Source organism: Erythrolamprus reginae, chromosome 11 (genome assembly GCF_031021105.1).
Source record: "Erythrolamprus reginae isolate rEryReg1 chromosome 11, rEryReg1.hap1, whole genome shotgun sequence".
Lineage (NCBI taxonomy): Eukaryota > Metazoa > Chordata > Lepidosauria > Squamata > Dipsadidae > Erythrolamprus > Erythrolamprus reginae.
In genome coordinates, this window is record NC_091960.1 from 20,404,888 (window position 1) to 20,421,190 (window position 16,303).

Consider the following 16,303-nt stretch of genomic DNA (forward strand, 5'->3'; position numbering starts at 1 on the left):
GGACCCGCCAAACGACATTGTTTAGTCGACGGGACCCGGAGAAGGCCAACTCTGTGGGACCTAACCAGTCGCTGGGATTCGTGCGGCAGAAGGCGGTCTCGGAGATATTCTGGTCCGATGCCATGAAGGGCTTTATAGGTCATAACCAACAATTTGAATTGTGACCGGAAATTGATCAGCAACCAATGCAGACTACGGAGTGTTGGTGTGACATGGGCATACCTGGGGAGGCCCATGATTGCTCTCGCAACTGCATTCTGCATGATCTGAAATTTCCGAATATTTTTCAAAGGTAGCCCCATGTAGAGAGTGTTTCAGTAATCGAATCTTGAGGTGATGAGGGCATGAGTGACTGTGAGCAGTGAATCCCGGTCCAGGTAGGGCCGCAACAGGTGCACCAGGCGAACCTGGGCAAATGTCCCCCTCACCACAGCTGAAAGATGGTTCTCTAATGTGAGCAGTGGATCGAAGAGGACGCCCAAGTTGCGGACCCTCTCTGAGGGGGTCAATAATTCCCCCCCCCCAGGGTTATGGACAGACAGATGGGATTGTCCTTGGGAGGCAGAACCCACAGCCACTCCATCTTATCCGGGTTGAGTTTGAGTTTGTTGTCACCCATTCAGACCCCAACAGCCTCCAGGCACCGGCACATCACTTCCACTGCTTCGTTGACTGGACATGGGGTGGAGGTGTACAGCTGGGTATCATCTGCATATTGATGATACCTCACCCCATGCCCTTGGATGATCTCACCCAGCGGTTTCATGTAGATATTGAATAGCAGGGTGGAGAGGACCAACCCCTGAGGCACCCCACAAGGGAGTGACCTTGAGGTCGATCTCTGACCCCCCACTAACACTGACTGCGACCGACCGGAGAGGTAGGAGGAGAACCACTGAAGAACAGTGCCTCCCACTCCCAACCCCTCCAGCCGGCGCAGAAGGATACCATGGTCGATGATATCGAAAGCCGCTGAGAGGTCAAGAAGCACCAGGACAGAGGACAAGCCCCTGTCCCGGGCCTGCCAGAGATCATCCATCAGAGCGACCAAAGCAGTTTCTGTGCTGTAGCTGGGCCTGAATCCTGACTGTTGGGGGCCTAGATAATCGGCTTCTTCCAAGGACCTTTGGAATTGGAGCGCCACCACCTTGTCAACAACCTTCCCCATAAAGGGAAGGTTGGAGACTGGCCGATAGTTATTAAGAATGGCTGGGTCCAGGGAAGGCTTCTTGAGGAGGGGGCGCACAAATGCCTCCTTGTAGGGATCCGGGAAGGACCCCCTCCCCAAAGAAGCATTGACAATCTCCTGGACCCAGCTCCGTGTCACCTCCCTGCTGGCCGAGACCAGCCAGGAGGGACACAGATTCAGTGGGCAGGTGGCGGAACTCACAGCCCCAATGGCCTTGTCCACTTCATCAGGTGTCACCGGATCAAACTCTTCCCAGACTGGTGAACAAGTACGAGCCCCAGTCACCTCGACTGACTCGTTGTCAGTCGACTCTGTTGTCCAATTGGAGTCGAGGTCCACCCGGATCCGAGCGACTTTATCAGCGAAAAACGTGTTAAAATCCTCGGCACTACTCTGCAAGGGCTCCTCAACTCCCCCTGGTTAAGAAGGCAGCGGGTCACCCTAAACAGAGCGGCCAGGCGGGATTCCGCTGATGCAATCAAGGCGGCATGATACGCCCATCTTGCCACCTTGAGCGCCACTTTATAAGTCTTAATAAAAGCTCTTACAAGTGTCCGATCGCATTCAGACTTATACTTCCTCCATCGCTTCTCTAGACGTCTCTTTTGGCGTTTCAACTCCCGGAGCTCCTCGTTGAACCATGGAGCTCAACAGGGTCTAGTGCCGCGGAGAGGTCGCAACGGCGCAATTCGGTCAAGAGCCTCTGCTGCAGCCTTGTTCCAGGCCTCAGCAAGAGACTCCGCCAAACTGTGGAGTGTCTCTGGAATAACCCCAAGCGCCCTCTGAAAGCCCTCTGGGTCCATCAGGCGTCTGGGGCAGAAGTGCTTAATCGGTTCCGCCTCCCTGCGGGGAAGGATTGGAGCCAGGAAATCAAGCTGCAGTAGAAAATGGTCTGACCATGACAAAGGCAACACTTCTAAGCCCCTTAATGTCAGACCATTACTCAATTGCTCAGAGAGGAATACCATGTCGGGTGCGTGCCCCCCCCCCTCGTGAGTCAGACCCTGTACTACTTGGGTCAGGTCCATGGCTGTCATGGTGGCCATGAACTACTGTGCTAATCCAGAGGTTTCGCCAAGTGACGGTAGGTTAAAATCCCCCAAGACAATGAGTCTGGGGAATCCCACCGCCAAACCGGCCACCTCCTCGAGCAGCAGAGGCAGGGCTGTTGACACGCAGCTGGGAGGAAAGTACGTGAGCAACAAGCCCACCTGAACCCCTAAGTCTAACTTCACTAGGAGGGACTCACAACAAGCAATCTCTGGAGCAATGAGTCTACGTAGGCAAAGGCTCTCCCTGGCTATAGCCACTATTCCCCCCCGTTCCTGAGGTCGAGGCTGGTGTCATATCTGAAACCCGGCTGGGCAAATTTCAGAGAGGAACTCCTCCCCCCGGGCCCAGCCAGATTTCAGTCACACATGCCAGGTCAGCCTCCTCATCCAGGATCAAATCCTGGATGAGGAGAGCTTTATTTACCACTGACCTGGCATTGAGCAGCAGCAGCCTGAGCCCAGGGCCAGAGATACATTCATCACTAGTACCTTGAGTAGAGCTCACAAATCCGGAACAAGGGATCGTTATTAAGCAACGATCTCTCATTCCCCTGGAACGGCTAGTTCTGTGGCTCCCGCCATATCTGCCTCTCCCCAGCAACACAGGAATATTCCGACCCTCTGCCACCCCAGAGATCGGTGCCTCCTCCCCTTCTGCCTCTCTCTCATCAGGTTGGCCATTTAAGTAATTCATATCATTCCCATTTACCCCATCCATACCATAATCCCACACACCCCACCCATCCCATTCATACCATTCACTCATTCCATACATATAATTAAACCCACCCCAATTATCCATAATTTAAAAATTAAAAATTAATTAATTAATTACTACTAATATTAATATTAATAATATTAATAATATTTACACATCTTGGGAGATCTTGTGAGGAGAAAGAATTTTCCGACAGCATAGAACAATCCCCACGTTCTTTTCCATTGATAAAATCACATTAAGGTCTGTGCTGATCCATTATCTCAAGTTTTAATCAAGAAGAAAATCTTTGTTTTCTCTCTCATTAATTTCCACTGACCACAATAACATCACAAAGTTACAGTTAATCTGATTTGGGCATGTTACATCAAGATGAAAGGCAAACAAATACATTCCTTCAGGGCTAATCAGGCCCAGGTTGCAGATATATAAAGAGAACACACATGCACGGATTCTCATTAGCCCTCACCTGCCGCTTTGGAGGTTTAAGTTCATCCCTTGGAACAATGTCAATGAGAAAGTCGAACTGATCAAACTTTGTGATGGCCATAGCAATATCATTTCTCTGTAATGAAAAAAGGAAGCGCAAGTAACATCTGGTTTCTGTAACTCTAGCTGAACAAATACTTTTGACACTGGCCTTAATCAACTTAACAGGAAAGGTAGAGAGAACAATAGGTAATGAAGAGGATGACATAAAATCTTAACAACCTGAAGATACACTAAAACATTGGACAGGAAAATTTTCCAGCTCCCTAATGCTTTTTATGTATTGCTCTACAAGATCAATCAATACAAATGCTTTGCATTATGCAAAGCTACTTAATCCCAAATATATGAAACGTTTTCAGTTGCATTCAGTACAAGTAGTCTTCAACTTACCACCAGTTGTTTAACCATTAAAATCATGACAGACCTCCCTCCCCAGAGGTATATAAAACAGAGTTCTGAAGGCTGCTCCCCCATGATCATGTGACCACATTTTGGGCACTTGACTCACATTTAAAGCTGTTTGCAGGGTCCCATTGTCCCATGACTGCTTTTTACAATGTTTCTGCTGAAAATTGACACTGACTTGCAGTTTTTGGCAAAATCAGCCATAGAGAAAAATCAGTTTATTTAACAACTGTAGTATTCTGTTAACTATTGCAACTATTGCCATCATAACCTACAGCTGTAATGGGCAGGGTTCATTACAGCTGTTGAGTCGAGGACTACTTGTTTCACATAGTTGTTGTTTGTTTCTTTGAAAAACCTATAGGCTGCCTACTTTACCTCAAAATGACTCTGGGTAATTTAAAAAACACCATCTCTTTTCAACAGCATGCTGGACCATACTACACTTGATTTAGAACTAGAGGGGTGAAGGCTCTCCCATGGCAAAGGGGAGATCAACCTGCCTTTAGGTCTCTGGAGATTCTCAGTCATCCAGGTTATAGTTGTCTTAAAGGTGCTCTTTCAAGAGGCAATTAGATTTTCTGGAAAGTCCAGTTGGCTTTTGAAAAAGCTTCTTTGAGACAACCTATCCTCATCCCACTAGCCAGAGCAGGAAATAACTACAGTTTGTAGAAAGTTGGCTTTAACCTTTCTAGTCAGAAACAACAACTATTTCAAAATTAAACAGGCTGACCATGTAATGGCCAGAGAAGGCATTTCTGTTCCAAAACTGCCTCTGTGTTGTGGCTGTTAGATTGTAATTCTTCCTGCTGCCTCTGCGTTGTGACTGTTAAGACTATGAGACTACAGCAGAGACTGTATTATTTTTTATAATCTGCATGACGTTTATTAAGCAGTTAAGGGTTTAGCAATAACATCACTAATAATTCCAAAATGAATGAATGCTGTAAAATACCTACTAAAGAAAAATGGCCATTATAGTTATTTCTCAGCTACTTTTAATTAAAGTTCTGAATGCTTCATTTTCCTTTATATGAAACATGGAGTTCAAGAAATTGAGTTTTCATTTTTCCCTTTATACGAGGAATTGGTGATGTTAGGGTGGCTAGCTAATATTTTGCAAGATGGCACGGACCACTTCAAGCATTGGAATTCTTTGCTCTCAAACTGTAATCAATTCATCTTCAAGCCTGTTAATACAATTTCTACGCAGTTCTCATTTCAAGCATGATAAACTATGCTGTCAATCTTCAACAAACAGCCTATTTTGCCACAAAAGGGGACCTAAGCTAGCCCACCCTTATTCTATTAAAAATACCAACATTATACAGTGGTACCTCGGTACTCGAACGCTTTGGTTCTCGTACATTTCGGATAACGAACAAAATTTTCGGCAAAAATTTGCTTCGGTATCTGATCAAAAATTCGGATACCGAACAGCCACAGAAAATTTTGTTCATTATCCGAAATGTTACCGCCAGGGGCTGCTGCAATCCCAGCAGCTTCAGGGGGCTGAGGAGCTCTATAAGAGCTCCAAGCTGCAGGAAGGGTGGGGGCGGCTGCAATCCCGGCAGCTTCAGGGGGCTCCTTTCCTCATTGCTTCCTCTTATTACCTGTAAGCAGCTGCAAAAACTTTCTCCTTCCCGGTGGCGGCAATGGCAGCGGCTTCCCTTCGAGTAGCAACAGCGCCGGGAATGTCACATGATGAAGGGAAGCCGCCGGAGCCATCTCAGCAGTTGCCGCCGCTCCAGCAGCTTCCCTTCATTACGTGACGTTCCCGGCGCTGTTGCTCCTCGAAGGGAAGCCGCCGCCGTTGCTGCCACCGGGAAGGAGAAAGTTTTTGCAGCTGCTTACAGGTAATAATACGAAGCATTGAGGAAAGGAGCCCCCCAAAGCTGCCGGGATTGCAGCCGCCCCCACCCTTCCTGCAGCTTGGAGTACCGAATTTATTTATCCCATAGGAAATAAAGAAAATAGATTTAATTGGTTCCCAGTGAGTTAACAGGGGCTGGGAACCAATTAAATCCATTTCCATTATTTCCTATGGGATAAATAAATTCGGTACTCGACCAAATCGGTTCTTGACCATACTTCTGGAACGAATTGTGGTCGAGTACCGAGATACCACTGTAGTTGCAAACACCTCTTGGGAAAAGCAAAAGATGGGAACAAGTGACATTTCAAATACCTGCTGCTGATGCCCATGGTCATGATAAAATATGAATCTTGCCCACTTTAGTGGCAGGGGAAAGCAAAGTCTTCCTAAATTTGTGGCATAGAACAGACCAGTATTCTTTAAATGTTTAAGAAATGTGAACTTCAACTCCCAGAATTTCCCATCCAGCATGCTGGGGAATTCTGGGAGTTGAAATTCACACAGCTTGAATTTGCCAAGGTTGAAAACCACTGTATTGAACACCACCCTATTCTGCAACGTGTTTCACAATTTAGCTCAAGAGAAGCTAATTTGAGTATGCTGGTTAAAAGAAAAAAGGGAGGAATGTCAACTTGCTGGCTTGCAAGATTTGCTGAGCTAAAATAGTACTAAAATAGGACTGCTGGAATGGTGACATATTGGAATGTAGACTTTTTCCTCTCCTCCTGTAATTGTTTACTGACTTGCAAAGGGCTACAAGTTTTTGTGGTAGGGGAGTGCTTCAGTGCTCCACTATCAATTAGATAAGACAAAAGAGGCACAGGCTAAGTGGAGAACATGTTTGGCAAGCACAAGGGGTGAGGAGAAAAAGTGGGAAGAGATACATTCATGAGGTGAGCAAGTGAATCAGTGTATAATGCAGCAAAATTTAACATGTATAAAAATCAGAAGACAGGAGGATGGACGAGTTTTCTAATAAAAACAAGAGGAGGGAGGGAGGAAGGAAGGAAGAAATCCTCCTTTTGGTACAAAAATGACATGGACATCTCTTCTAGAGCAATTCAGTGTTTGTTTCAAAAATGCCCCAAAATGAATATTGAAGCCAATGAGCAAAAAAGACATAGCTGGTCACCACTGCTTCACCTTTCCGCACAATGGAACATGTGTCTGCAGAAATATAGAAATAGAAACTGAAAGAAGAGTTAAGCTTCTGTTAGATGCTTCTTACTGTCAACTGGCTTTGGGAGATGCTATCATCAGGCATTTACATACCACGACTGACTAATAAAGATCTTGCTCCCACCTCTAAAGCAGGAATAGGCAAAAAAGGGAACAGCATAAAGTCAGGATGATAAGCAGTCCTTTACCTGCAAAGTTCTGCGTTTGTTGTCTTCTGTATGTATCCAAGCTCGTAGTGTCAACTCCGTGATGAATATTTGAGCAGCCTTTGCGAAAAGAACAGGAGCTTCTGCACTGATCATCTACAGAAATGAAAGTGCAGGTAACCTAATGACTGTATTAAAACAAACAATTACAGGGCCCTGTAATACCCCCACCCTACACTACTCCCAAAAAAGCAAAGTTTTCCTTGAGGTGAGTGAGAGCTATTACAACTTACTTATCTTGGAAAAGAGAAGTATAAATTATAAATGTATCTCCCAAGATCGGAATGATGCATATGGAAGTTATCCCTTTCGTCCTCACAGCAACCCCAAAATGTCGGATACACAGTTTGAGGCTATTTGCTGAGTATTTTGGATTAATTGAACGTTTTATTTGGAAATTCCCCGGGTTTTGCCATCTTGTCAAAGGTTGGCTTCCAGATAGGTTAGGGTTGAAATACGCCATTTTCCAGCAAGAGAATTCAAGATTTTCTTTCTTTCTTTACTTTGAAAGAAAATCTTGAATTCTCTTGCTGGAAAATGGCGTATTTCAACCCTAACCTCACAAAAATAATATGGGAACTAAGGAAGAAAGGGATACAGAGAACAGAACAGTTATATGAAAGGGACGGAAGAATTAATAGAAATGAAATAGAGAGGTGCCTGGGACAACAAAACTGGTTACAAACCAATGCGATAAGTACATATTTAAGTAAAAGGGAAAACAAAGAAATATTTATGAGACAAGAAACAAATTTAGAAAAGATACTAAGGGATAAGTGCAAGAATATAAAAGCACAAACAGGTAATATATAGAGAGAATTATTACAAGTGGAAGAACAAGTAGTAAAAGGATTGATGAGATATTGGCAGGACGAATTAGAAATTGATGAATGGGATATGGAGGGTATAATTGAAAATATTAAAAAAATTAAAAACACAAGAATAAGAGAGATGAGAAGAAAAATATTACATAAATGGTATTATACACCAGTACAATTAGCATGTTTTCAAACAACAAAGAAAGGAAATTGTTGGCATGGATGTAAGGAAAAAGGAGTATTTATGCATATGTTTTGGGAATGTAATAAAGTTCAAAAATTTTGGAACCAAATACAAATGGAAGTGAACAAAATTACGAATGGTAATTGGAAAATAACTAAGGAAGCAGCATTATTGATAAAAAATAGTGAGGTAAAAGAATATGAAGAAATCAAAATTGCAGCGATAGAAAGTGCCCAGGAAACTATAGTGCTTGGGTGGAAAGATTACAATAAATGGACGATAAAAAATTGGTGCAAATATATGGCGGATCACATTCACTATGAAATTATGGAAATTAGACTACATAATTATAATGAAGGGAAATTAGCAGCAACAATGAGGCGGTGGGAGATGGTTAAAAATTATATATTAACAACATCAGTAAGCGATGCAAATGCAAGAAATAAAATTCAATCACTCTATAAAGAATGAACAATGTAACCTAGAGACAAAGCAAATGAAGGACACAAAATTGATTCTTCCCTGGTGAAGGGTTTTTTTCTGTATGGTGATGGTACACATATGTTTTCTGTTTTGTTTTTTGTAAAATTCTTTAAAAATCAATAAAAAATTATATATATATATATATTTTTTTTTAAAAAAGAGAATTCAAGATTTTGAACTTCAAGGGATACAAATATGAAAGGGCTTCACCTCTGAAGCCTCACTCACCTTAATCCCAAGAAAATGAAAGAGAAGAACCGTTGTACCTACCTGAACGGTCTTCTCGATGCACTGGAAGGAGAGTCCAACATGGGTAATTCTCTAATCCTATTGGTAGAGACTGAGTTTAAATTAACATATTAGTTAGGCACCGCCCCTTGCCTGCCCCCATGAGCTCAGTTTTAAAAATGAAGGCAGTATATTCCAACACAATTTTATTAAACCAACACATAACTTATAGTAACTAGACTTTCAAACCCAGCGTCCCTGAATCAAATGAATGCTGGGTGGGTTTGGACTCTCCTTCCAGTGCATCGAGAAGACCGTTCAGGTAGGTACAACGGTTCTTCTCCACTGCATCTGGAAGGAGAGTCCAACATGGGATATACCCAAGTTCCATGGGTGGGAGAGTGCAGATTCAGGGTTAGACTGGAGAGGAACACACTCTCTGCAAAACATGTCTCCCAAATGATGCTTCAGGCGAAGCGTACGAGTCCAGTCTATAGTGTCGGATAAAGGTAGATGGTGCGGCCCAAGTCGCTGCTCGACATATATCGTCAATGGAAGCTTGTGTTATCCAAGCCGCTGATGTGGCTGCGCTGCGGGTAGAATGCACAGTGATCCCTTGGGGAGGAGTCTGAGCTTTTGCCCTGTAGGCCTCAGAGATACACTCCCGGATCCAGCGGCCGATGGACCTAGGGGATACTCCAAGTCCCAATTTTGGTTGTGAAAAAGAGATCAATAGTGTCTCTGACTTCCTGAACGCATCTATCCTTCTAATGTATATCTTTACAGCTCGCCTGATGTCCAGTTTGTGCCACCTGAGTTCCGCCGGGTTGTTTCCGTGAGAGCAAAAGTCAGGTAACACAAGTTCCTGTTTCCTATGGAAGAGTGAATTGACCTTGAGCATAAAGGTTGGGTCTAAACGTAGAACGAGTCTGTCCGGGTGAAAGATGCAAAGGTCTGGATGGATAGACAATGCTGATAAGTCTGAAACTTATCGAGCCGATGTTATCACGACAAGAAAGGCCATCTTGATGGAAAGAAATCTAACTGGGATCGTCATCAGGGGTTCAAATGGAGGACCCGTTAGCGCCTTTAGTACAAGCAATAGGTCCCAAGTCGGGAACCTATGAAGTGACGGAGAATGCTTATTCAAAGCACCCTTGAGGAAATCTCTTATTCAAGGATGAAAGGTTAAGGATCGATATTCCTCCAATCGAATGAGGGTCGCAAGCGCCGCCACCTGTCTCTTAAGGGTGTTCAGGGCTAGGCCCCGCTCAAGGCCAGCTTGTAGAAATTCAAGCACCGGAATCACCGAAGCTGTTTCTGTACTTATCTTTTTGTCCTTGCAGAATTTGCAGAAAGCTGGCCACGTCGCCTGATATATCCTTGACGTGGATGGACGACGAGCTGCTTGTATCGTGGAAATGATCTTGTCAGGCAACTGATGTTCCTTCAATCTGTTCCGTTCAAATGCCAAACGGCTAATTGAAACCACTGAGGGTCCGGGTGATTGATCAACCCTTGGCTGAGGGATATGTCCTTGTCTGGAATCCTCCATGGGGGAGAGATTGATAGTGCCACTAGGTCTGAGAACCACGGGCGACGTGGCCAGTGTGGTGCCACCAGTAGTACTTCCGCCTTCTCCTGTAGAATTTTGTTGATTACCTTCTGTAGAAGGTTCGTTGGTAGGAAGGCGTAAAGGAGGCTGCGAGGCCAGCTTGAGAGCAGGGCATTGATTTTCTCTGCTTTGGGCGACAGAAAGCGGGAGTAGAATCTGGGGAGCTGCGCATTGATGTGGGTTGCGAACAGGTCCACCAGTGGTGTGCCGAAATGTTGTGTAATCTCCTGGAACAGGTGCAGGTCCAACCTCCACTCTGTCGGATCCAAGGTGGTTCTGCTTAGCCAATCAGCTTGGATGTTGTTGACACCGGCGATTTTATTTATTTATTTATTTATTTTATTTATTACTTAGATTTGTATGCCGCCCCTCTCCGAAGACTCGATGTGTTCCGCAGACAAGGAGGCCAAGTTGTTCTCGGCCCAGTTGAAAAGAGCCATGGTCTCCTGCATGAGATGCCATGACCTCATGCCCCCTTGATGATTGAGATAGGCCTTGGTTGCAACATTGTCCGTTAGGACCAATACATGTTTGCCCTGAATGAATGTCACAAAATGCTGAAGTGCCAGGAACAACGACATCCCAAGGACAACTCCATCTGTCCATCCATTACCCTGGGGGGACAATCACTGGCCCCCTCAGAGAAGGTTCACAACTTGGGCGTCCTCCTCGATCCACAGCTGACATTAGAGAAACATCTTTCAGCTGTGGCGAGGGGGACGTTTGCCCAGGTTCGCCTTGTGCACCAGTTGCGACCCTACTTGGACCGGGAGTCACTGCTCACAGTCACTCATGCCCTCATCACCTCGAGGTTTGACTACTGTAACGCTCTCTACATGGGGCTACCTTTGAAAAATGTTCGGAAACTTCAGATCGTGCAGAATGCAGCTGCGAGAGCAATCATGGGCTTTCCCAAATATGCCCATGTTACACCAACACTCCGCAGTCTGCATTGGTTGCCGATCAGTTTCCGGTCACAATTCAAAGTGTTGGTTATGACCTATAAAGCCCTTCATGGCACCGGACCAGATTACCTCAGGGACCGCCTTCTGCTGCATGAATCCCAGCGACCAGTTAGGTCCCACAGAGTGGATCTTCTCCGGGTCCTGTCAACTAAGCAATGTCGCCTGGCGGGACCCAGGGGAAGAGCCTTCTCTGTGGCGGCCCCAGCCCTCTGGAACCAACTCCCCCCAGAGATTAGAACTGCCCCCACCCTCCTTGCCTTTCGTAAACAACTTAAAACCCACCTCTGCTGCCAGGCATGGGGGAATTGAGATCCTCTTTCCCCCTAGGCCTTTACAATTCTATGCATGGTATGTATGTATGTATGTTTGGTTTTTATATTAATTGATTTTTAATCATCAATACCAAATTACTATTGTACACTGTTTTATTGTCGCTGTTAGCCACCCCGAGTCTCTGGAGAGGGGCGGCATACAAATCCAATAAATAAATAAATAAATAAATAAACACCGCTCTGAGCTCTAGGAAATTGATGTTTACTGGATTGAGGTCCTCCTTGGACCAGAGGCCTTGTGCGACCTGAAGGCCAATATGCGCACCCCAACCCGACAGGCTGGCGTCTGTAGTCAGAGAGACATGGTCGTGAGCCCGAAACGACGACCCTCGTAGCAAGGCTGGGGACATCCAGCAGGCTAGGGAATCCTTGACCTCCCATGGCAAACACACTTGTTTGTTTGTTTGAGTGACTTACTTTTGCCCTCTGGACAGGGAGTAGGAACCACTGAAGAGTCCGAATGTGGTGCCTGGCCCACGGTACAATCCCTATGCAGGAAACTAAGGTCTCTAGGACCTTGGATAACAAGGCCAGGGGAACCCGCTGTCATCGTCGAAGAGAAGATATGAGGGATAAGATGTTGCTTTGTCTTTCTGATGAGAGAGACACTATACTTGATGTCGTGTTTATGACAGAACCCATGTGTAGAAGTGTTTTGGAAGGAGTCAGTTGACTCTTGGGCACGTTGATAGTAAAACCGTGTTCTTCCAGGGTTTTCATTGTCAGAGCGAGATCCTCCCACGCCTGTGTCTGAGATTTGGACAAAATTATTATATCGTCCAAGTAAGCCATCAGGGGGATCAACTGTGTGCAAAGACTCGCTGTAAGTACATCTAAAAGTTTTGTGAAGGTTCAAGGGGCCGACGAAAGGCCGAACGGCACTGCCCTGTACTGATAGTGTGCTCCTTCTATGCAGAATCGTAGGCACCTTCGATGTGGAGGATAGATTGGTACATGGAGGTAGGCCTCCTTCAAGTCCAGAGAGGTCAGGAAATCCTGGGACCGTATTGCCGTCAAGATTGTCTGCAGGGAATGCATCCTGAACCTTCTGTAGAGGATATACAGATTCAACTGTTTTAGGTTCAGGATCAACCTGCATCCTCCCGATGTCTTTGGAACGATGAAAACCATAGAATAAAACCCCGTTCCCTCGGATTCTGGGTTTTCGGGCATTGAAGGAAGTGGTTGGGTGGGGGCTGGATGAACTCCAACCGCAGCCCTTGGGCCACCGTGACTACCACCCATCTGTATAATGATTTGAGACACCAGGAGATACTGTAAAGGTGGAGCTTCCCTCCTGTAGGCTGTTCGGTAGTTGAGTCATTTGGGGCATTTGAAGCCCTTCTGGTTAGTGCCTCTGAATGGGCGTCTAGCTTGTTGGTAGCCCCTTGCCCTGTCCTGGAATGGCATACGGTCATTCCTGAATGACGAATTTTGATTGAAGCAGCCTTGTGAATACGACCTCGGGGGTTGGCCTGTCCCTGAGGAAGAATCCCACCGCGCTGCTGAGCCGTCTGCTGAGCAATTTGGCGCCGGCGGCAGCGGCTACATGGTTCCGCTGCTAATATGCGGCCGCCGAGCATATGGGAGGCGATTCCTTGCCATGCTGCTAAGATGGCTTCCGGGAAATTCAGCGGTAGTGGCGACGGTAGCGTGGTTCTGCCGCTAATACACGGCCGCCGAACATATGGGTGGCGCGGTTCCCCTTCCTACTGTTGGAATGGCCGTTGCCAGGTCCGGCTGCAGCCTCCATTGAGCCCGACAGACACCTTATCCTTCATGGTTTGTCTGTTTCGCCGCCTCCTGTAGCGCTCAGCTCTTCGGGTGGTTGAATTCCCCAAGCCTCCCAGTGGGAGGAGGCCAGTGACCCTAGGCTGTCTCCCCTTAATGAGACTGTACCCTCTGAGGGAAGAAGCCTCACAGGGGAAAAACGAGGGGAGAGTGCCCGCGGAGGGCAGAGACCCCTTCTTGACTGCAGCAGCATCTGAAAAACAAGAAAAAAGGAGAAACAGAAACATTAGTCAATAATTGCAATTATTTATTTTACTAGATTAAACTCATGAGTCTCTCTTCAAGGACTGAGTTTTTAAAACTGAGCTCATGGGGGCAGGCAAGGGGCAGTGCCTAACTAATATGTTAATTTAAACTCAGTCTCTACCAATAGGATTAGAGAATTACCCATGTTGGACTCTCCTTCCAGATGCAGTGGAGAATAGGCATTGGACACTTATCTGAACGCCTCTTTTTATACACAAGCAGGGACAGTAATCACATGAGGTATGCTCGCTGTCCTAATCAATCAGGACTGAGCCTTCAGTCTTTTAAAAGAGTGCTGAATCCGCCCCTTCCCCAGAATTTGCAAATCTGTAGACTTGGCTCGATAGTGGTGGCTCACGATAAAATCAACTCTTGGCCTGAGCGTAAGAATAGTCGCTGCTCTGCATATGAGAAGAAGCATTCAGGTAAGTGTCCAATGCCTATTCTCCATACTGTGAGCAGAGCCAGTAGTCACATGGGACATACCCAAGAGATGTTTCCCAATAGGGAGGGAGAAAGGTCATCATCATGAGAAATAACACTGGAGAACTCTCCGGCCAAAGGCCACATCAGCAGAGGCGTAGGAGTCTATCTTGTAGCGACAGATGAATGAACTGGGAGAGGACCAGGTGGCTATTTTACAGACTTCCTCCACTGGGGCTTGAGTAGCCCATGCTGCTGAAGTTGCTACACTTCAGGTTGAATGAGTGGTGATGCCTCTGGGAATTGGTATGGCAGCCTTAGCAATGGTACTTCGTATCCATCTACAATGGTAGAGGAAACCTTGGTGTCTAACGACCTGGGATGGTAGGCAACGAATATAGCCTCCGATTTGCGGAAGGCTTGGTGTGGGGGATGTAGATACCCAGGGCTCTGGTGACGTCTAGAGTGTGCCATCTAATGCTAAGGTGCTGATTTGGTTTTGCACAGAAGGATGGCGGTGCGATGTCCTGGGTTCTGTGATACATGGAACTCACCTCTGGGAGGAAGGTTGGATCTAGTCTGAGGACTACCTTGTCCTGATGAAAGAGACATAATAAGTCCTGGCAGATGGAGAGGGCTGCCAATTCTGATATCTGTCGGGCAGAAGTGAGTGCAACCAGAAAGGCCACTTTGCATGATAGGTGATGGAGGGGGGGCTGTATTGAAAGGTTCGTAGGGAGCACCGATGACAGAACTCAGGGTAAGTCTCAGGTGGGATATCTGTGGATGACTGGAGGTCTAAGGTTGGATATCCTTTTGAGTAATTCTTGAATTTCTGGAAGGCTGCAAAGAGGTTCTCTTCTAGGACCAGCAAGAACCGAGGACAAGGCAACGAAGAGTGCTGAGAGGTCTTGGTGAAATCCCTTCATGAGGAAGATGATCCTTGGGATAGGGATATAAATTGAAGAGGTGTCTTCCTGAAGGCACCATTCACAGAATTTGGTCCAGGTATGATTATATATATGATTAGTGAATGGTCTCTTGGAGGTTTGCATGATCTCTATGGCATCAGGGTCGTAACCCTGAAACGCTAGGTCTTGCCGGATAATTGCCAAATGGTCAGATGGAACCATTCTGGATCTATATGATAGGATGCGCCTTGCTGTAGCATATCCTCCGAAGTGGGAGCCGCCATGGGGACTCAATGGAGAGGGCTTGGAAGTCTATGAACCAGGTGAGTCTTGGCCAGTGAGGCACCATTACGATCACCTGGGCTTTCTCTGATAAAATCTTGTGGATGAAGTCTGAGATGATCCAGATTGGAGGAAAGGCAGTCCCTGAGGCCAAGGGATATCAAGGCGTTGACTGCTTCCGCCCCCAGGGAGTAGAATCCAGAGAAAAAAACAGGTTGTGTGTTATCGGCAGTCGCAAAGAGGTTGACCGATGGGAGACCGAATTTGAGACATATCTGGTGAAATAGAGATGGGAGAAGCATCCATTCTCCTGAGTCTAGGACTCTGTGGGATAGCCAATCCGTTTGAGATCTCCCGAGTTGTGATCTGCTGATAGAGATTAAAGGTGTCCCTCTGCCCAGAGACCGCGCTTCATGGGTTCCTGCATTAGGGCTCTGGAGCGAGTGCCCCCTTGACAACAGATGTGGCTCTTGGTAGCCATGTTGTCCATGAGGATTAGGACATGATGGTGTCTGATGTGGTGCAGGAACTGTTTGAGGGCTAAGAAGACTGCTCTCAGTTCCAGCCAGTTGATTGGGCGTCGGGATTCTTCCAGGAACCACCTGCCCTGGGCTATCATACCTGTTGAGTGAGCTCCCCTTCCCGAGAGGCTGGCGTCTGTTGTGATGACGGTCTGCGTCGGGATCCTGAAGAAGGTGTCCTTGGCCAGAGCTGAGGAGAGCCACCATGAGAGAGACCGTATGGCTGGGGGAATCGAAATGGTGCGGTGAGAGTTGCTGTGCCTGGATCTCTGAAATGGTAACAGGAGCCATTGAAGGCCCCTAGCATCTAGCCCTGGGGGTGATGCCTATGCAGGAGACCATTCATTCATTCATTCATTCATTCATTCATTCATTCATTCATTCAGC

General features: G+C 46.3%; 1 protein-coding gene across 4 annotated transcripts in view; it reads right to left on the reverse strand.

Moving 5' to 3' along the window:
- The window catches only part of LOC139174360 (nuclear transcription factor Y subunit gamma), a 219,699-nt gene that overhangs the window by 65,407 nt on the left and 137,989 nt on the right, over positions 1 to 16,303 (reverse strand). For 3 of the 4 annotated variants that reach the window (XM_070764663.1, XM_070764662.1, XM_070764665.1), the window contains exons 4-5: positions 7,100 to 7,213; positions 3,429 to 3,524 (exon numbers count right to left, since the gene is read on the reverse strand). In XM_070764663.1, coding sequence (XP_070620764.1) covers positions 3,429 to 3,524; positions 7,100 to 7,213 — 210 coding nt within the window. The remainder of the gene's footprint in view (positions 1 to 3,428; positions 3,525 to 7,099; positions 7,214 to 16,303) is intronic. The other variant, XM_070764664.1, reaches the window with a different exon arrangement.